The sequence below is a fragment of the Oncorhynchus clarkii genome, chromosome 29 (genome assembly GCF_045791955.1).
Source record: "Oncorhynchus clarkii lewisi isolate Uvic-CL-2024 chromosome 29, UVic_Ocla_1.0, whole genome shotgun sequence".
NCBI classification, from domain to species: domain Eukaryota; kingdom Metazoa; phylum Chordata; class Actinopteri; order Salmoniformes; family Salmonidae; genus Oncorhynchus; species Oncorhynchus clarkii.
In genome coordinates, this window is record NC_092175.1 from 35579520 (window position 1) to 35602166 (window position 22647).

At 41.1% G+C, this 22647-nt stretch overlaps 1 protein-coding gene and 1 non-coding gene across 2 annotated transcripts; one reads left to right on the top strand and one right to left on the bottom strand.

Annotated features, from left to right (window-relative positions):
• Window positions 1-1121: 1121 nt before the first annotated feature.
• On the top strand, window positions 1122-5924 carry LOC139388751 (T-cell surface antigen CD2-like). The gene is made up of 5 exons (XM_071135652.1): window positions 1122-1409; window positions 2007-2261; window positions 2496-2618; window positions 4438-4539; window positions 4763-5924. The coding sequence occupies exons 1-5, from the start codon at window positions 1178-1180 to the stop codon at window positions 4840-4842; spliced, it is 792 nt and encodes a 263-aa protein (XP_070991753.1). The 5' UTR covers window positions 1122-1177; the 3' UTR covers window positions 4843-5924.
• A 4434-nt stretch (window positions 5925-10358) lies between these two features.
• trnaa-ugc (transfer RNA alanine (anticodon UGC)) lies at window positions 10359-10434 on the bottom strand. The gene has a single exon. It is a non-coding gene; the product is annotated as a tRNA-Ala (tRNA).
• Window positions 10435-22647: the final 12213 nt, after the last annotated feature.

Sequence of the window (22647 nt, forward strand, 5' to 3'; positions counted from 1 at the left end):
ACCTCTATTCAAAGCAGAAAAACACATCCAGGTTTCTCATTTTGCACTATTCCAGTTTACAACCTATTGCTTCAACCTCAGTTGTAGCCAAACTATCAAGATCAAGACAATGAAACGCCTTCCATTGCATCGTTTATTGTCTTTTCAGAAATAACTGATTTTGAAACATGTAGATAAGAAAATAGGAATGATAATTTGCATTGCAAGTACACTGTTTTAGCAAGCTGTGGTAAAGTGGCCTACTGAGGTGAAAATGAAACGGTCTGATGCGCATCAACAGAGCAAGGCAAACCACAGAAGTTAAACTAGGCCCAGAGTGTAAAATGCATTGGGTACTTTAGCAGGTTATAATTCTATATTTTATATAAAGTGGTTAATGAGTGTGCTTTGCAGAGTAGCTAAAAAAGAAACGATACAACTTGCATATGAACAGCGTCCCGCAGCCACACCTATTAGTGTTTCTACAGCTCAGTAGCTCAGCCTGGCCTGTGATCAGCCTGCTCTTCATGGAGAGAAGAAGAAGTGTTATTGTGTTGTTGACTGTACGTTTGTTTATCCCATGTGTCACTCTGTGTTGTTTTTGTCACCCTGCTTTGCTTTATCTTGGCCAGGTCACAGTTGTAAATGAGAACTTGTTCTCAACTGGCCTACCTGGTTAAGTAATGGTGAAATAATGTATATATTTTTAAAAGTGAAAACATGAGTAGGACATGGAGGTGAGTTGACATTGTTTACACTGTGCTTAGTTGTAAGCACAATTTTTTTTTTTACATTTCTCTGTTCAGTGAGTGAAACTTGTAGAACGCTTGAACCCATATGCTGTGGTTTCATGTCTAGTTGGCCATTTCCCCATAGCAGGAAACAGAACTGTCTGAGCGTAATGACAACTACACGTTAATTTCTTGACAATTTTTCTAGTTTACAAACATGTCCTCATCCCATACTCTGAGAGTTTTAACATATACTGGTGGGCTTCCAATGTGGATGATGCTTCTTCACCTCTACATAAGCTATGGTAAGTAGGCTGAATAGTTTTTCTTGATAAGTCAAAAAAATATTTGTAACTATAGTTTTTTGCGCATCTATTTTAAAGCATTGAAATGCTTTATTTTCAGTTGTTGCAGAAGACATCAGAGTAGTTGGACGAGTAGGAAACTCCATATTCCTTCACCCTAAAATGCACTTACACGCCGAGATCGCTGACATAAGATGGAAACATGATAATACAGATATGTTAATAGCTAGAAATGGTACGCTTGTTAATTTAATGGATAGGTGTGAGATCTTTCTAAATGGTTCACTGAAGTTTCATGAAGGACTGAAAAGAGACAGTGGAAATTATACTGTTGAACAATACAGTGAAAATGGAGGCCGTTTATCCGAGCGGCACATTGAGCTCAGTATTCTAGGTGAGTTGTTTGAAATTACACAATTCTTCAATTTGTCAGGGAAGTTTTAGCACAAACATACACGTCTATGTTGATTAAAGGGGCAATCAGCAATTCAAACAATAACAGTGTCCACCCAGCCATTGTTTTGGTAAACAGCTGAGGGATGGGGCTGTAAAAATGTATCCACTCTCAAATTCAGACTGAGCTATGGATGCACAATATCAAGATTATTGTTTCAACAATTTTTTGAAGCTATACAGTTTGTTTACAATCACATGGTTTATAAACAATGGAGTAAAACAGGCTTCTATTTTGGTTTCTGGTGGGGTATGACAGTTGAACTAAGCTCATGAGGCATTTCTAAGTAATATTCTTCAAGAATCAATGGCCATATCATTAATTTAAGTCCAAACATTGATGTACCCACTTGCAAATTGCCCCTTTAACGTACACATTTGTTTTTTTGTTTTTTTGGGCTTTCGTTCATTTATTGACCATGAATGTTAATTTATTTGCTTCATTTTGACTGAAAATAATATTCTCTGTTGTAGCTTGTTGATTGACTTTGCACTGTGTGAGTGTATATTTGTGTGACATGATTGATTTACATTTCAGAACCTGTTTCCAAACCAAAGGTGAGAACCTCCTGTACTTTTGATGGGAGAGTTGTTCTGACCTGCTCTGTTGATAAAGGAGACAGAGTTGTGATGATCTGGACCGAGCAGCCATTTGCCTGGACAGGGTCCAATCAGACCCTGAGCTCAGGTCCTGTTCTATTCCTGGACAGCCATACGCCTGGAAACCTGACCTGTGTGGCAATGAACGAAATAAGTGAGGAAGGCTTCAGCCCAGTTGTCCCAACATGCAGAGGTACAGTAACTCCTCATGGACTTTCTGCATACTATTGGTCCAGAACCGTTCTCTCTGGACAGTACAGTAGACCTGCCCATTACTTGTCCTTTAATTGAGTAGCACAGTATGTATTGAACCAAGCTTTGAAGGCACAAATATGAATCAGGGGATAGGGTTCTACAGAACACAGTACCTTTTTTAAGATTCATGAATACATTTAGAATTAAACTGTGGCATTTGTTTCGGGAAAAGGTCACAGGTCAGCTGTGGCTGCATTTGGTCTCTTTGCATTTGCACTGACGACACTGGCCGTCGACATTCTACATTTGAAGAAGAGGCGTCAGAAAAAGAGAAAAGGTCAAAGTCAGACTGAATGTAAGTATCTACTTTTTGCGTTTTGTTGCATTTCTATGGAAAATTCACATGGAACATTTACATGAAACATTCACATGGAACATTCACATGGACCATTCACATGGAACATTCACATGGTACATTTACATGGAACATTTACATGGAACATTCACATGGAACATTCACATGGAAAATTCACATGGTACATTTACATAGAACATTCACATGGAACATTCACATGGAACATTCACATGGAACATTCACATAGAACATTCACATGGAACATTCACATGGTACATTCACATGGAACATTCACATGAAACATTCACATGGAACATTCACATGGAACATTCACATGGTACATTCACATGGAACATTCACATGGAACATTCACATGGAACATTCACATGGAACATTCACATAGAACATTCACATGGAACATTCACATGGTACATTCACATGGAACATTCACATGAAACATTCACATGGAACATTCACATGGTACATTCACATGGAACATTCACATGGAACATTCACATGGAACATTCACATGGAACATTCACATGGTACATTCACATGGAACATTCACATGGAAAATTCACATGGAACATTCACATGGAACATTCACATGGTACATTTACATGGTACATTCACATGAAACATTCACATGAAACATTCACATGGAACATTCACATGAAACATTCACATGGAACATTCACATGGAACATTCACATGGTACATTCACATGGAACATTCACATGGAACATTCACATGGAACATTCACATGAAACGTTCACATGGAACATTCACATGGAACATTCACATGAAACATTCACATGGAACATTCACATGGTACATTCACATGGAACATTCACATGAAACATTCACATGGAACATGCACATGGAACATTCACATGGAACATTCACATGGTACATTAACATGGAACATTCACATGGAACATTCACATGGAACATTCACATGGTACATTTACATGGTACATTTACATGGAACATTTACATTGAACATTCACATGGAACATTCACATGGAACATTCACATGGAACATTCACATGGAACATTCACATGGTACATTTACATGGTACATTTACATGGAACATTTACATGGAACATTTACATGGAACATTCACATGGAACATTCACATGGAACATTTACATGGAAAATTCACATGGTACATTTACATAGAACATTCACATGGAACATTCACATGGAACATTCACATGGAACATTCACATGGAACATTCACATAGAACATTCACATGGAACATTCACATGGAACATTCACATGGAACATTCACATGGTACATTCACATGGAACATTCACATGGAACATTCACATGAAACATTCACATGGAACATTCACATGGAACATTCACATGGTACATTCACATGGAACATTCACATGGAACATTCACATGAAACATTCACATGGAACATTCACATGGAACATTCACATGGAACATTCACATGGTACATTCACATGGAACATTCACATGGAACATTCACATGGAACATTCACATGGAACATTCACATAGAACATTCACATGGAACATTCACATGGAACATTCACATGGTACATTTACATGGAACATTTACATGGAACATTCACATGGAACATTCACATGGAACATTCACATGGAACATTCACATGGAACATTCACATGGAACATTCACATGGAACATTTACATGGTACATTTACATGGAACATTCACATGGAACATTCACATGGAACATTTACATGGAACATTCACATGGAACATTTACATGGAACATTCACATGGAACATTCCATTTCCCAAACTGCACTGTTGTGTGTTTAGATGTGGAGGAGAACAACTACATTGAGATGCGTGGGGATTTATGCAACAAATGGCCACAGGAGGAGACCACAATCCACCCGGACCAAGACACCTCCCATTACGGTAACTCACAGTAGAGAATGACACACAGTACATTCCTATAACAGTTTATTAAGTGATAGTTAAGACTTAAAGTTAGTGCATTCATCTTAAGGTGGTTGGTGAGACAACCACATATCTCAGTCATTTCATCATAGTTTGTGTACAGTAACAAGTATTTTATTTTAACACCGCTTTATGATTATGAATGTATATTGTGTACGATGTTGAAATTGTCTTTCCGCAGAATTCTGCAGACCTCTTGCACCTGCTTCCAGCCAGAGAAAGAGACGACTATCACTGGAGTTGAATGACATCTATGTATGAAGAACAATGTGTTAATGGCATTTCAATAGCATCGATTTGTTTTCCAATGTGAAGTATGCACCTACGCACCATAATTACTGATCAGTTTTTACAATTCATTATGGTGTATTTCTGCGATAGATGTATTTTTGTTGCATAGTCGTAGAGCCTAGAGAAGTGACATATAGGGCATTATTTCACCTGTATTTTGATATTGTATCATACCCGTACTGACTTCATTATCAGACTGGACCACTAGGTGGAAGCATTACAGTATGATACAGAAACAGGGTGACGAGAGGTGAGAAGAAACATCACAGGATTACTGTCATTACATCAATAGTTGTTTCAAAACATATGGACGCTGCTGGGACGACTGTAAATTATTCAATTTCAAACTGTTCTAGTTATTATTGTCTAATGTTTGTTTAACTTCAAAATGTCCAGATAAAAGACTCCTGAGTGGCACAGCGGTCTAAGGCACTGTTTCTCAGTGCTAGAGGTGTCACTACAGACCCTGGTTTGATTCCAGGCTGTATCACAACCGGCTGTTATTGGGAGTCCCATAGGGTGGTGCACAATTGGCACAGCCTTGTCTGGGTTAGGATTTGGCCGGGGTAGGCCGTCATTGTAAATAAGAATTTGTTCTTAACTGACTTTTCTAGATAAATAAATAGTATAGCCAGGGTTCTCTGTTTCTGGATAGCTACCCTCCTGTAGGTTTTCAATCCAAATTTTACTTAGCACACCTGATTCTACTAATTAGCTGGTTGATAATCAGAATCAGGTTAGTTACAACTGGGGTTGGAGTGGAAACCTACAGGAAGGTAGCTAGCTCTCCAGTAACAGGGTTGGAGTGGCAACCTACAGAAGGGTAGCTAGCTCTCCAGTAACAGGGTTGGAGTGGAAACCTACAGGAAGGTAGCTAGCTCTCCAGTAACAGGGTTGGAGAGCCCTGGCACTACATACTACACTCATTACATTGTTCAAGTCACCAGTCCAGTTTCATTACAGGTGATGTTAGAATGAAGAATGCAAAAACATGTAAATATTCTTACTACAAGTTTTTTTTTTAAGTGTCAAATAAACTACATATGCATACATATAATTGTTATATTTGTACTATATGAATTGCAATGTCCTGAAGACAACACTAGCATAACGTCACCTATCTACAGTATATAGTCAATTCCCCAATTGAATTTACATTTTGGCACACAAAGTGTCATTTAGCAGTGTAGCAATGGCTCTAATCGCAAATTGATTTTCATTGCGGATCTTAGTAAATAGGTACAAGGACTTTATTACAAAGTACGTTTTGAGAAGACAACTTTCTTATCTTCTAAATGTAGTAAAGTACATATTTAGATTTATTTTGAACTAAAATAAATGTTTGGATAGGTAATTACATTTGCAGGTTATTTTTTCATGAAATAACTATGTAAATAATTAGTGGCTTAACTAGTTCACATCAATTGTAATAATGAAAGTAAATTTACTCATTTCAAAACACTTTATCCAATTGTGTTATTCTAAAATTGGTATAAAAAACATTAAGGTATTTCCAATTTATTTCCCTTGATCTTCAATAGACTTGTGTAATAAAGAAGGAAGAATGTATATTCTGCACAGAATTAAATGATGATCTAATAGGGTGCAGGTAATGCTGTAGAAATAGCTAAGGTCTTTGTAACTTCCAAATCTCAGGAAATATATGAAGATGAAAGAGTTGATCAATATTTTTCTAAATATATGCACCATAAAATAACTACTGAACTGGCTAGTGTTTTGGTAAATAAGCAATCAGTACTCCATTTTAATATATAATTTTTGCTATGATGTAACTAACGAACTAATTATATCCAAAGCAATGAATAATGATGTTTATATTTAGATTGTTACCATTTTGGGTTGTCTGCTTTGTAACAGACTGTAAAACCTGATTCCTCTAAGAAGGAAATGGACCTAGAACTCTCCCACTTCCTCTTACTGTCACATGACAACCAATAAACGTCATTGGACACCCAAGAGATGCCTGCATCTGTTACAGTAGCCTTACCCACATGTCCAGAAGAAGACACTCTACATCCACATTCTCAGAACGATGCAAACTTTGCAGGTAGAAGGCCAAATTAGCATATCTGGACAGTAGAGATCTGTTGCACAACCTTTAACACTACCTAATGAAGCATTATATTCCCAGGCAGTTATATTCCAACATACATTAAACAAAAATGCAAAACAACAACAACCTCCCCGCTACCTGCCTTCCAGGTTTGTAGGTTCAGAGGCAAAAGGTAAGACCATGCAATGGGTACTGGCTGAGGGCAATAATAGGCCCAATCTTTACAACCCACCCACCATGATTAAACTTTCCATAAACTATAGCTTTATGGCCTGGCTTTAGTTAATGATTCAACTGACAGGTGAGAAAGATCGACTGAATGTACATGGCCAAAAGTCTGCATCTTTTACTTCATTTAAACAAAAATATAAACGCAACATGCAATCATTTCAAAGGCTTTACTGAATTACAGTTCATATAAGAAGATCAGTCAATTTAAATCAATTCATTAGGCCATAATATATGAAGTTCACGTGACTGGGCAGTGGCGCAGCCATGGGTAGGCCTGGGAGGGCATAGGCGCACTGGGGAGCCAGGCCCAGACAATAAGAATGAGTTTTCAGAATGAAAATAAGTATGAGTTTTCAGAATGAAAATAAGAATGAATTTTCAGAAACAGACCTTATTTCAGACATAATTACTCCTCAATTTCATCAGCTGTCTGAGATGCTGATCTCAGACGATCCTGCAAGTGAAGAAACCGGATGTGGAGGACCTGGGCTTGTGTGGTTACACATGATCTGCGGTTGTGAGGCCGGTTGGTACTGCCAAATTCTCTAAACCGACGTTGGAGGCAACTTATTGTGGAGAAATTAACACTCAATTATCTGGCAACAGCTCTGGTGGACATTTCTGCAGTCAGCATGCCAATTTCACGTGTGCTTAAAACTTGAGACATCTGTAGCATTGTGTTGTGTGACAAAACTGCACATTTTAGAGAGGCCTTTTATTGTCCCCCAGCACAAGGTGGACCTGTATAATGATCATGCTGTTTAATCAACTTCTTCATATGCCACACCTATCAGGTGGGTGGATTATCTTGGCAAAGGAGAAATGCTCTCTAACAGAGAGCATTTCAAACAAATTTGTGCACAAAATTTGAGAGAAATAAGCTGTTTGTGCGTTTGGAACATTTTTAGGATCTTTTATTTCAGCTCATGAAACATGGGACCAACACTTCACATGTCGATTATATTATCATTGCAGTCTGATCAACTCTATTGCCATTATGACGCAACATCACAATTTTACATTAGCCAGCCGCAGCAAAACAAAACACATCACATCTCAAATCTTAGTACATTTAAATTGTACGGTGTAAACGGTAATACGATTTGAAAACCACTAAATTATTGTTGGGCACTGTTGGAACCTACTTTTCCTTTTTTAGAGAACAGTGATTACCATACATGGTGGGTATATCTCCTTAACATGCATTTTGTTCTTAACCTAGGAAAGTGATTTGGAAATATCTTTATACCAAACAGAAAATGTTCCCTTTTAATTTAAAAATAAATAAATATTAGGACTGAATATGGATGTTTAAATTATATATCTATTTTTATATGTCAGTTTAGCAACGTACCGTTCAGTGCTCCTGTAGATCCAAATAGAATTCTTTAACCAGCATTACAAGTTGTGATAATCTACAATGAACCATAACGACTACTATACAACATGTGTGGCTTTTTACAGCTCTCTCTACACATCGAGATGTAACCTACATCTGGAAATGTTGTGACAGCCCCTGATACCCCCGAGCCACTACTGAACTCATAGCCAAGCATATTCATCTGCCATAAATCCATAAACCCCCCCCCCCCAGATAATCCCCCCTCCCCACTGTCAGTGATTCTCTATATTCAGACTGATTTGTCAGCCTGTCACAAATGCTGGCTGTGTGATGTCATTGGTCTCTTAAAAGAAATGTTTAACACCTTCATGTATATGGAAATTTGTTTTGGAATTATGCCTCATGTGAACACTGAAATCACGTTAGCTAAATGTGTAACGACGTTCGTCTGTAGAAGGAGAAGCGGACCAAAAAGCAGCGTGGTGGTTACTCATGTTCTTTAATGGAAAATTAACGATACATGAAATAACTTAAATCTACAAAACAACAAACGGAACGTGAAAAACCTATACAGCCTATCCTGTGACCACAAACACAGTGACAGGAACAATCACCCACAAACACACAGTGAAACCCAGGCTACCTAAGTATGATTCTCAATCAGAGACAACTAATGACACCTGCCTCTGATTGAGAACCATACTAGGCCGAAAACATAGAAATGCCCCAAAACATAGAAAAACAAACAAAGACTGCCCACCCAACTCACGCCCTGACCAACTAAATAAATACAAAACAACAGAAAATCAAGGTCAGAACGTGACAAAATGTAAGGCATTACAGTCCTATTGAATATTTTTGTAGGACCACTGGATAAAAACTAATAACACATCCTTGTGATTGCGACAACAATAAAACAGATAACATCCTGGGGATAGATTGTAATACATGTTTTAAATACTTGCAGCCCCCAATTTACTTTACGGTATTGTGGCATGGTCTCTGAATAATGTTTGTTGTACAAGAATGTTGAAAAGATTAGAGGAATGAAATCCACTGGTGCCGTTAAGTACTGGAGATGCATACGACTACAAACCAATATTATTAAAACAATATATCAACATTGTATAAACATTGTAGACAAAAATCAACCTGTTAACTAAGTTGTATAAATACATTTTAAAAAACTAGCAGCCTAGCACGGTGACATGATATTAACAGCTGATGGTTGTGTTATTTAATCATAATTATTACATTTTTTCACAAGTACAGTTAAATGCCTTTCTTGCGAGCTCTAAACCCAGCAATCCAGTAATCAATAACTAAGTAGTACAAAAAAATAACAAATTAGAACAAAAACTAGAGAAAGAAAATTAAGAACACAAGAAAGTAAGTAAGAATACTATATACAGGGTCAGTACAAATACACAGTATAAGAGATGCCTACCCTTCTTTGCAATACCCTGTTACATATTTGTCATATATATAGTCATATATATATAGCTATAACCACTAAGAAGTTTCCTTCTCATCCCAGAAGGTATATTACAGCTGACAATAAATGCCATGAACCTTACTTGATCTATAGCCTACTGTATATGCTTTGTGATCTTTAGTTTTAAGGCTGGTTTACAGACATTTACATTTTAGCAGACAGTCCTATGCTCAAGGGCACGTCAACAGATTTTTCACTTAGCTCAGGGATTCAAACTAAAAACATTTATGTTTCTGCCCCAATGGTCTTAACCGCTAGGCTACCTGCCACCAGACATTTGAACATACTTTAATCCAGGATGATTTACAGTTGTGAGAGCATATCATTTCATATTTTGTTTATACTGGTCCCCCATGGGATTCAAACCCACAACCCTGGCATTGCAAGTGCCATGCTCTACCAACTGAGCCACACGGGACCAGCTCTGGGAACAGACATGTTGTTAGACCAAATATATATATTTTATATAATTGTAATTATTACACCTATAATTACTGGAATCAATAAAATATACATTCAAACTTAAAGTGATATAAACTACACAATAGTGGAAGTGTGGCCTATTCATGCTCACATAAAACTGTCATTGCACAATTGTATAACATTATGCTATTGGACCGAAGGTTAGGAAGTCAAATATTTATATCAGATTGCACATTTTTCTTGGTGGTCTACTAGTAGTTTAATACTGTATGCACCCTGAAATACAGTGGTGTATTGTCTTGGTGTTGGTTCCCTTGGGGTGCGTTACCCTCCAGTTCTGAGGTAAGTGGGTGGAGAAAAAGGGGTAGAAGGGGACAGAGCACAGACAGGTCATCCTGCCATCAAGGGCTAGGAAGTTCTTTGATCTCTGCATTTGAACAGCCACTGGTTCCAATGGGAACAGTGACACAGGAACAGTGACACAGGAACAGTGACACAAGAGCCAAGGGCTTTCCACGGGAAACACTGAGTTTGCGCTATCAACTGTAACTCAATATTATAATGCAGCATCGTTAGGAAATACAGCATCGTTAGGAATTACAGCATCGTTAGGAAATACAGCATCGTTAGGATTTAACAGTTCATCAAATGTTGTTGCTGGTCCGTTTAGTTCTCTTTTGATTCCCCAGTTGGTTGGACCATTCCAATGCTTAGCTGAACATATGGTATAGTTGACTTTCATTTACTCAATGACAACCAAATGTTTAGTAGAATACATGTCTGTGAAATAAAATGCTGTTGTGAAATTAACTGGGATGCTGGCAGGTAGCTTAGCGGTTAAGAGTGTTGGGACAGAAATCAAAAGATTGCTGGTTCAAAACCCTGAGCCTATTATGTGAAAAATCTGTTGATGTGCCCTTGAGCAAGGTACTTAACCCTAATTGCTCTGGATAAGAGCATCTGGTAAATGACTGAAATGTAATGGCGGGAGTTAATCATTACCTATTGTCTTACATATAACAGTGAAGAAATATCACCTGGCTATTTCAGTTTTTCCCAAAAGATAAGTCACAGAATTATCTGTATTTAAGCATTTATTTATTAAACCATTAAAGTGTTTTCTTATTTTCCCTTGCGGTTGACAGAAATATTTACACATCGTAGCTTTCTAAAACCCTGAGAACTTGCCATATGAAGATATTAACTACTATGACAGTGTGAAAAGTATTACCTTCTTGCTTGTAACCTGAGTTTAAAAATGATTAACTTATATTGCGTCTCACCTCCTCCAGGTATGTTTCTCTCACGTAGTCATAAAATAATCAGTGGATTAGCACCTGACTTTCACATTCGCTTTGGGTCGTCTCTGTCCCTGGCCAAGCTGATGCTTGTTGTCTCACAACTAGCATATTGTCCCTGTCACCTGCTAATGAGACCAGAGTTATCAGGGAGACAGATACTCCCAAACCTCTCCTGTCTACTAGCACTTGTCTTTCCCTTACTAGCTCAGACTTTGGCCACGCTGTCAATGAAGCATGACTTCTGCCGTGTTCAAGACAACTGGAAATTCTGAACTGGGAAATCTCAGACTTCAGTGAGTTCAAGACAACTGCGAACTCGGGGAAAAAACGAGCTCCGACTGGGAAAATACGTTTGGAACGGTCATCCAACTCGGAATTCCAAATTAGGAACTCAGGCTTCTTTCTTCAGCTCCGACCTGAAGATCACTGACATCATAATTCAACCTTGCTTTTTTTTCAGAATTCCCAGTTGTCTTGAAAGCACCATAAATCCAGAGAATGCCAGACTTTGATGACAAAGTTTAACGACAAATTATGTAATATGCCAGGGAGATATGTATACTGTAGCTTAGAAAGCAATACTAAGGGTATGTTGTGTATAAAGCTGTTAGTAGACCATGTGCCTCACCCTAATAATTTGGTCCCATAACTTAGCCTACTGTTCTGACTTGGTGGTGCACATGCAGCCTGTAGGCTGTTTTAGAGAAATGTCATCATTGAATATTGTAAGAGCTTTCATTGTCTGCTTATATGCCCCCTTTATTTTTCCTACAGTTCTGACTTAGTGTACAGGGAGATCACTGTAAGAATGGCCCATGTTCTGAATTCTGTCACTGTACATTTCAAAAGTGCTACAAGTGACTACGTCCGTTCCAGCTCGCTCATTAATGTCTCAATTGAAATTATGGAATGCCTCTTATCCGCTCGTCCTCCCCTTATGCCATAGTTTTTACATCTCAATTGTAAGTAGAAACCACATTCATTTAACCATGTCAACTATGTTTTTTTAAAAGGCAGTAAAGGAGGCTGAATTAACTGTTTTGCTGCCAGACAAGGCTCTGCTGATAGCCCGGTATAGCGGTTGTCACAGGTCAGAGGTCACCTTGGGGTGCAGTGGCACCCTTATGTTTTCTAGTGTCCAGGTGAGCCTGATTGGGCTTATTGGGTTCACCTGGCGTATGACTATTTAGGTCCTCTGTGGACTAGGCCGGTTGCTCAGGTCTCTTGTTTTGTTTAGTGATTCATGTGCCAGTGCTTTGTTGTTTTGCTGTGTAAGCTTCAGTAAATGTTCTGGATTTATCCTCACCTCTCCCTGCTGTGTTTCTCTGCAGCTGGGTTCAAGTTTGTATGAGACTGACTGTAGACCTGAGCCTAAAATGGACCCAGCAGAGATTTCTCCATCGTCCGAGGGACACTCCGAGCTCCATCACTTACGGTCTGCTCTCACTCACCACGGAACTGTGATGAGTCGCCATGAGACGCAGCTGAAAATATTATCAGAGGATTTAGGAACTCTTGTGTTCACTCTGTAAAACGGACAGACGGGAGCAACGGTTGCTGCACATGTGGTGGTTCCTAACCCTCCACTTTTTATCAGCCCTCGGGAGCCTCATCTCCCAGCACCGGAGAGCAATGAGGGGCATCCTGGGAGGTGTCGTGGGTTCCTGCTCCAATGTTCGCTGGTCTTCAAGCTGCAGCCATCAATGTTTCCCACGGGCATGCCAGAGTGGCATATGTCATCTCCTTGCTCTCAGGACAGGCTCTGGCCTGGGCCACGGCCATATGGGAGCAGCATGCAGACATTTGTTTCAATTGGCAAAGCTTCACCCAGGAGATGAGGGGGGTGTTTGATCACCACACCAGTGGCAGGAATGCTGCTCAAAGACTCATTGCTCTTCGGCAGGACAGGCAGTGTGTAGCGGATTACGCCATTGATTTTTGGACGCTCGCTGCTGAGAGCCGTTGGAATACAGAGGCACTTCACTCAGTCTTTCTGAACGGACTCAGTGAGGTTCTCAAGGATGAACTGGCTTCCCAGGACAACCCTGACAGTCTGGAGGAGCTTGTCGTTCTGGCCATCCGGATTGACAACCGGCTTCGGGAACGTTGTCATGAGAGGATGGAGGGATTCCGAGTTAGTTCCAGTGTTTCGGGCTCCACTAAGGGAGTCAATTCTTCAATTGGGCCATTGCCGTATGCTGGGCCTGCTCGTTATCCCGTCACGGTTCTCAGGTTCTCAGGTCGGCTACGGTAGCCAGATTTATCCTCACCTCTGCGGCTGGGTTCAAGTTTGTATGAGACTATTACAGCCGGTGGTAAGGATTCACTCCATGGTGCTGAAAATAAAGCTCTGCTGTTAGGACAGCTTTATGTAGGCCCTAACAGTTTGTGGACACCTTTTGTCCCTGTTATAGTGAAATGAATGCAATGTTTAGTGTTGTGTTGTGTAGAGGCTTTGCTGGCATGCATAAAAAAATGTTTTGTTGAGTTTGCCCCACTGAGATTTACATGCTAAAATCGCCACTGACTTATAGGAGCTGGGTGTCTACTCACTCTCTATGTAGATGTATGTACAGCAGTGCTGATAATGGAAATTGACAAATTACTTTCTTTGAGCGGTGTAACGGGATTCGACCTCCTCTGGCGAGGAGTATGAGAGATCGGACCAGGGGGGTACCAGGGGGTACAGCATTAAAAAAACATTCAGCTGTGCAGAATAATTGACAGTCTTTTAGCCCTCATAGTACTGTATTCATCAATCACTAAAATGAGGCAGGTGCGTTCTTGAGACCAAACGGCATCACACAGAACTGGTAGAGCCCCAAAGAACTGGCAGCCTTAAAGCTGTCTTCTCTACACCGGATGGATGGATCTTCTTCAATTTGCCTGTATCACCTGTGTAGATTGATTGGGCACACAGAGATTGTCCACGACTGTTCAGTTGTCTGTAATCGACACAGAAGCAATTTCCCCCATCTTTTTTGTCATACAAATCAAATCAAATCATATCAAATGTATTTATATAACCCTTCGTACATCAGCTGATATCTCAAAGTGCTGTACAGAAACCCAGCCTAAAACCAAAAACAGCAAGCAATGCAGGTGTTGAAGCACGTTGGCTAGGAAAAACTCCCTAGAAAGACCAAAACCTAGGAAGAAACCTAGAAAGGAACCAGGCTATGAGGGGTGGCCAGTCCTCTTATGGCTGTGCCGGGTGGAGATTATACAGAACATGGCCAAGATGTTAAAATGTTCATAAATGACCAGTATGGTCAAATAATAGGTCTGGGACAGGTAGCACGTCCGGTGAACAGGTCAGGATTCCATAGCCGCAGGCAGAACAGTTGAAACTTGAGCAGCAGCACGGCCAGGTGTACTGGGGACAGCAAGGAGTCATCATGCCAGGTAGTCCTGAGGTATGGTCTTATGGCTCAGGTCCATCCGAGAGCGAGAAAGAAAGAGAGAAAGAAAGACAGAATTAGAGAGAGCATACTTAAATTCACACAGGACACCGGATGAGACAGGAGAAGTACTCCAGATATAACAAACTGACCCTAGCCCCCCGACACATAAACTACTGCAGCATAAATACTGGAGGCTGAGACAGGAGGGGTCAGGAGATACTGTGGCCCCATCCGATGATACCCCCGGACAGGGCCAAACAGGAAGGATATAACCCCACCCACTTTGCCAAAGCACAGCCCCCACACCACTAGAGAGATATCTTCAACCACAAACTTACCATCCTGAGACAAGGCCGAGTATAGCCCACAAAGATCTCCGCCACGGCACAACCCAAGGGGGGGTGCCAACCCAGACAAGAAGATCACATCCGCGACTCAACCCACTCAAGTGACGCACCCCTCCTAGGGACGGCATGAAAGAGCACCAGTAAGTCAGTGACTCAGCCCCTGTAATAGCGTTAGAGGCAGAGAATCCCAGTGGAAAGAGGGGAACCGGTCAGGCAGAGACAGCAAGGGCGGTTCGTTGCTCCAGAGCCTTTCCATTCACCTTCACACTCCTGGGCCAGACTACACTCAATCATATGACCCACTGAAGAGATGAGTCTTCAGTAAAGACTTAAAGGTTGAGACCGAGTTTGAGTCTCTCACATGGGTAGGCAGACCATTGCATAAAAATGGAGCTCTATAGGAGAAAGCCCTGCCTCCAGCTGTTTGCTTAGAAATTCTAGGGACAATTAGGAGGCCTGCGTCTTGTGACCGTAGCGTACGTGTAGGTATGTACGGCAGGACCAATGCTTTGTAGGTTAGCAGTAAAACCTTGAAATCAGCCCTTGCCTTGACAGGAAGCCAGTGTAGGGAGGCTAGCACTGGAGTAATATGATACATTTTTTTGGTTCTAGTCAGGATTCTAGCAGCCGTATTTAGCACTAACTGAAGTTTAGTGCTTTATCCGGGTAGCCGGAGGGTAGAGCATTGCAGTAGTCTAACCTAGAAGTAACAAAAGCATGGATACATTTTTCTGCATAATTTTTGGACAGAAAGTTTCTGATTTTTGCAATGTTACGTAGATGGTAAAAAGCTGTCCTTGAAACAGTCTTGATATGTTCGTCAAAAGAGAGATCAGGGTCCAGAGTAACGCCGAGGTCCTTCACAGTTTTATTTGAGACAACTGTACAACCATTAAGATTAATTGTCAGATTCAACAGAAGATCTCTTTGTTTCTTGGGCCCTAGAACAAGCATCTCTGTTTTGTCCGAGTTTAAAAGTAGAAAGTTTGCAGCCATCCACTTCCTTATGTCTGAAACACAGGCTTCTAGCGAGGGCAATTTTTTGGGCTTCACCATGTTTCATTGAAATGTACAATATAGTGAAAACTATAGTGGTCCGAACACGGAACCTTGAGGATCACCAAAATTTACAGTTGATTTGTCAGAGGACAAACCATTCACAGAGACAAACTGATATCTTTCCGACAGATAAGACCTAAACCAGGCCAGAACTTGTCCGTGTAGGCCAATTTGGGTTTCCAATCTCTCAAAAAGATTGTGGTGATCGATGGTATCAAAAGCAGCACTAAGGTCTAGGAGCACGAGGACAGATGCAGACCCTCAGTCTGATGCCATTAAAAGGTCATTTACCACCTTCACAAGTGCAGTGTCAGTGCTATGATGGGGTCTAAAACCAGACTGAAGCATTTCGTATGCATTGTTTTCCTCAAAGAAGTTCATGAATTTATTACTGCTGAAGTGAAAGCCATCCTCACTTGGGGAATGCTGCTTTTTAGTTAGCTTTGCGACAGTATCAAAAATAAATTTCGGATTGTTCTTATTTTCCTCAATTAATCTAGCATCCTTTCGGTTACTAGTCCAACGCTCTAACCACTAGGCTACCTGCCGTCCAAAAGTATTGAAGAGTGAGGGCTCTTTGATACTGCACAGTACTGTCTTTCCAAGCTAGTCGGAAGACTTCCAGTTTGGTGTGGCGCCATTTCCGTTCCAATTTTCTGTAAGCTTGCTTCAGAGCTCGGGTATTTTCTGTATACCAGGGAGCTAGTTTCTTATGAGAAATGTTTTTAGTTTTTAGGGGTGCAACTGCGTCTAGGGTATTGCGCAAGGTTAAATTGAGTTCCTCAATTAGGTGGTTAACTGATTTTTGTCCTCTGATGTCCTTGGGTAGGCAGAGGGAGTCTGGAAGGGCATCAAGGTATCTTTGTGTCGTCTGTGAATTTATAGCACGACTTTTGATTCTCCTTGGTTAGGGTCTGAGCAGGTTATTTGTTGCAATTGCAAACGTAATAAAATGGTGGTCCGATAGTCCAAGATTATGAGGAAAAACATTAAGATCCACAACATTTATTCCAAGGGACAAAACTAGGTCCAGAGTATGACTGTGACAGTGAGTAGGTCCAGAGACATGTTGGACAAAACCCACTGAGTCGATGATGGCTCCGAAAGCATTTTGGAGTGGGTCTGTGTACTTTTCCATGTGAATATTAAAGTCACCAAAAATTAGAATATTATCTGCTATGACTACAAGGTCCGACAGGAATTCAGGGAAGTCAGTGAGGAACGCTGTATATGGCCCAGGAGGCCTGTAAACAGTAGCTATAAAAAGTGATTTAGTAGACTGCATAGATTTCATGACTAGAAACTCAAAAGACGAAAACTTCTTATTTTTTTTGTAAATTGAATTTTGCAATTGAAAATGTTAGCAACACCTCCACCTTTGCGGGATGCACGGGGGATATGGTCACTAGTGTAACCAGGAGGTGAGGCCTCATTTAACACAGTAAATTCATGTTTCAGTCAGGCCAATCACATCAAGATTATGATCAGTGATTAGTTCATTGACTATAATTGCCTTTGAAGTAAGGGATCTAACATTAAGTAGCCCTATTTTGAGATGTGAGGTATCACGATCTCTTTCAATAATGACAGGAATGGAGGAGGTCTTTATCCTAGTGTGATTGCTAAGGTCGAACACCGCCATGTTTAGTTTTGCCCAACCCAGGTCGAGGCACAGACAGGGTCTCAATGGTGGATAGCTGAGTTATATATCTTGATTGCTAACATGCAAAACATTTTGGGACTATATCAACAATGGACTAATGAAACAAATAACAAAAGATAGCTTTTGGGTAGTCCTTTAAGTTTGCAATGAGGTCCATTGGTACCATTGTATTAGCCAGTGGGGCAGTCCACCATGTCAACAGTAAAACAGGAGTTTGTTCTCAGGTAAACTGGACTCTTCTTAGAATCACCTGCTAAACCAGGAATAATGATGTAAGGAGTGAAAGATAAACTGAACAACTGACATTTGAAGGGCTGGTTCAGCATGAAGCCTCATTTACTTCATAGCTATTTCATGGTGATTATAACAATAATATTGTTCAGTGGTATCTGTAGCAGCAGACAAAGACACAACGGTCAGTGAAAAGTTGTAGGAAGAAGATCATGGAAATTAGAGGGGTTGCTTATTGGTCAGTTAATAATTACCATAGATGTAGATATAACCTCCGTTCCTCAAATATGACTGTGTGTGGTGGGACTGTGCTTGGATTACTCGGCAGCTCAGTGACAGAGGGCAAGTCAGGGCCAGCTATTAAAGGCCTGTTAAGGTGGCTAATTAGCAGACTGAGGGGCCATAAACCTCAGCCAGCCAGCCAGCCACAGAGATCAGAGTTCTGTCATTACATTGCTCTCCACTGTTCATCTGTTACCACGCAGGGAAGACTGGAATAATAATTCAAAATGGGGTTTTATTATTCATATCTTCCTCTACGCACATTGTTTCTAACTGATTCCTCCCATCATAGATGATGGATATATCAACATAAGCATTCAGAGTAACTTGCTTGTTTCTCAAAAACAATTTACCAGTCAAATCAAATCAAACGTTATTTGTCACATGCGCCAAACAAAACAGGTGTAGACCTTACTGTGAAATGCTTACTTACAAGCACTTAACCAACAATGCAGTTTTAAGAAAATAAGAGTTACGAAAATATTGAATAAAGTAACACAATAACAATAAAGGGGCTATATACAGGGGGTACCAGTACCGAGTCAATGTGCAGGGGCACAGGTTAGTCCACGTAATTGAGGTAATATGTACATGTAGGTAGTGGTAAAATTATAATAAACAGTGAGTAGCAGCAGCAGTAAAAAAAAATGGGTGGAGGGTCAATGCAATTATCCCTGGTAACCATTTGATTAATTGTTCAGTAGTATTATGTCTTGGGGGTGGAAGTTGTTAAATAACTTTTTTTTTTTGGTCATAGACTTGGTGCTCTGGTACCGCTTGCTGTGCGGTAGCAGAGAGAACAGTCTTTGACTTGGGTGGCTGGACTCTTTGACTCATTTTTTGGGCCTAGTATAGAGGCCCTGGATGGCAGGAAGCTTGGCCCCAGTGATGTACTGGGCCGTATGCACTACCCTCTGTATCACCTTACCGTTGAACGCCAAGCAGTTGCCATACCAGGTGGTGATGCAACTAGTCAGGAGGATCTCGATGGTGCAGCTGTATAACTTTTTGAGGAACTGGGTGCCCATGCCAAATCTTTTCAGTCTCCTGAGGGGGAATAGGCGTTGTTGTGCCCTCTTCACATCTGTCTTGGTGTATTTGGAGCATGATAGTTTGTTGGCGATGTGGACACCAAGGAACTTGACGCTTTCGACCCGCTCCACTACAGCTACATCGATGTGAATGGAGGCATGTTTGGCCCTCCTTTTCCTGTCCACGATCAGCTCATTTGTCATGCGCACGTTGAGGGCACGTTGTAGTCCTGACTCTACACTGCCAGGTCTCTGACCTCCTCCATATAGGCTATCTTATTGTTTATCAGGCCTACCACTGTTGTGTCGTCAGCAAACTTAAATATGGTTTTGGGGTCATGCTTGGCCACGCAGTTGTGGCTGACCAGGAAGTACAGGCGGGGACTAAACACACACCCTTGAGGGGCCCCCGTGTTGAGGATCAGTGTGGCAGTTGTGCTGATGCCTACACTTACCACCTGGGGTGAAGCCCATCAAGAAGTCCAGGAACCAGTTGCAGAGGGAGGTGTTTAGTCCCAAGGTCCTTAGCTTAGTGATGAGCTTCGTGGGCGCTATGGTGTTAAACACTGAGCTGTACTCAATGAACAGCATTCTCACATAGGTGTTCCTTTTTCCAGGTGGGAAAGGGCAGTGTGGAGTGCAAGTGAGATTGCTTCATCTATGGATCTATTGGGGCGGTATGCAAAGTGAAGTTGGCTTAGGGTTTCCAGGATGATTGTGTTTATGTGAGCCATGACCAGCCATGACCAGCCTTTCAAAGCACTTCATGGCTACAGTCATTTAGGCAGGTTACCTTGGCGTTCTTGGGCACAGGGACAATGGTGGTCTGCCTGAAACATGTTGGTATTACAGACCCAGTCAGGAAGAGTTTGAAAATGTCAGTGAAGACACTTGCCAGTTGGTCTGCGCATGCGCTGAGTGCTCTCATGCATGTTTCAGTGTTGCTTGCCTCGAAGCGAGCATTGAAGGTATTTAGCTAGTCTGGTAGGTTTGTGTCACTGTGCAGCTCACAGCTGTGTTTCCCTTTGTAATCCGTAATAGTTTGCAAGCCCTGTTACATCTGACGAGTGTCGGAGCCGGTATAGTAAGATTAAATCTTAGTCCTGTATTGACGCTCTGCCTGTTTGATGGTTCGTCTGAGGGCATAGCGGGATTTCTTGTAAACGTCCAGATTAGCGCCGCCCTCCTTGAAAGCGTCAACTCTAGCCTTTAACTCAGTGCGGATGTTGCCTGTAATCCATGGCTTCTGGTTGGGATATGTACGTTTGCTTACTGTGGGGATGATGTCATCGATGCACTCATTAATGAAGCTGGTGACTGATCTGGTAAACTCCTCAATGCCATCGGATGAATGAACATATTCCAGTCGGGGCTAGCAAAACAGTCCTGTAGCGTAGCATCCGCTTACTCTGACCACTTCCTGCTTTAGTTTTTGCTTGTAAGCAGGAATCAGGAGGATAGAATTATGGTCAGATTTGCCAAATGGATGCCAAGGCAGAGCTTTGTATCCATCTCTGTGTGTGGAGTAAAGGTGGTCTATAGTTTTTTTGCAAATGTAACATGCTGGTATAAATTATTTAAAGCGGATTTAAGTTTTCCTGCATTAAAGTCCCCGGCCACTAGGAGCGCCACTTCTGGATGAGCATTTTCTTGTTTGCTTATGGCCTTATACAGCTCGTTGAGTGCGGCTTTAGTGCCAGCATCGGTTTGTGGTGGTAAATAGACAGCCTCAAAAAATATAGATGAAAACTCTTTTGGTAGATAGTGTGGTCTACAGCTTATCATGAGGTACTCTACCTCAGGCGAGCAAAACCTTCCTTAAAATTAGAGATTGTGCACCAGCTGTTATAGACACAGACCACTACCCCTCGTCTTACCGGAGGTAGCCGTTCTGTCTTGCCAATGCATGGAAAACCCAGACAACTGTGTATTATCGATGTCGTCGTTCAGCCACGACTCGGTGAAACACAAGATATACCAGTTTTTAATGCCCTGTTGGTAGGATAGTCTCAAACGGAGCTCATCCAGTTTATGATTGAATGTTGGCCAATGGGACGGATGTTAGAGGCGTCAATGAATTCTCACAAGGCACCTGGATCTGCGGCCTCTGTATCTCCATCTCCTCTTCATGTGAATGACGGATTTGTGCCCGGTCCGGGAGCAACAGTATATCCTTAGAGTCAGACTCATTAAAGAGAAATTATTCGTCCAGTTGGAGGTGAGTAATCATTTTTCTGATATCCAGAAGCTCTTTGTTATTAAAAATCTCAAAATAAGCCTACATTTCAAATATGACACTTGCTTTTATACGACAACTCTGTGCACATCTTCCTCCACCTCATTGAGGAGGGGAGATTCACAGAGCCTTGACCTCCTCAGGCTTGGCGGATAGTTTACAGAAACACTCCTTTTCAGTCAAATCAAACGTGGCGGTAGCCCATTGTTGCCGTCTCAGAAACTGATTAACAATCGGCAGTAAAACATAACGACTGCAAAGAAAAGGCTACTTATCGCAGGCTTGCCTTTGTCAAAGGGCCGGCAGACACCGCATCAAAGGACGGTGGAAAAGTCACCTGGAACTCAAAGTGAACTTTGGGGTCAAATTACATCATTCTTTGTTTATTCATTTTTACTATTGAATGAAGATTTTGTAAAATCATGGAAATACGTATGGCCCGTTTTAGGCCACATCGTCTTTTGAATCATGATTAAATGTTGGTTTCAACAAGTTTGTTTTTTTAGCCAATTAATTTGCCCTATTTTCACCGGAATTGAAATAGTTTGAACCACCACTACAAGCTCTGACATACCCTGGGATCAGGCTTGCCATGGCCAATTCACACTAAACTGACAGCCCTGGCATGATAATGACAGCCCATAATCACAGACTTC

What these genes read in the sequence shown, in the direction of transcription:
- LOC139388751 (XM_071135652.1), top strand. Translation starts at nt 1,178, where the DNA reads ATGCACTTACACGCCGAGATCGCTGACATAAGATGGAAACATGATAAT. An exon ending in CATTGAGCTCAGTATTCTAG is followed by an intron (nt 1,410 to 2,006) that starts GTGAGTTGTTTG and finishes TTTACATTTCAG; the next exon opens with AACCTGTTTCCAAACCAAAG. An exon ending in AGTTGTCCCAACATGCAGAG is followed by an intron (nt 2,262 to 2,495) that starts GTACAGTAACTC and finishes TTTCGGGAAAAG; the next exon opens with GTCACAGGTCAGCTGTGGCT.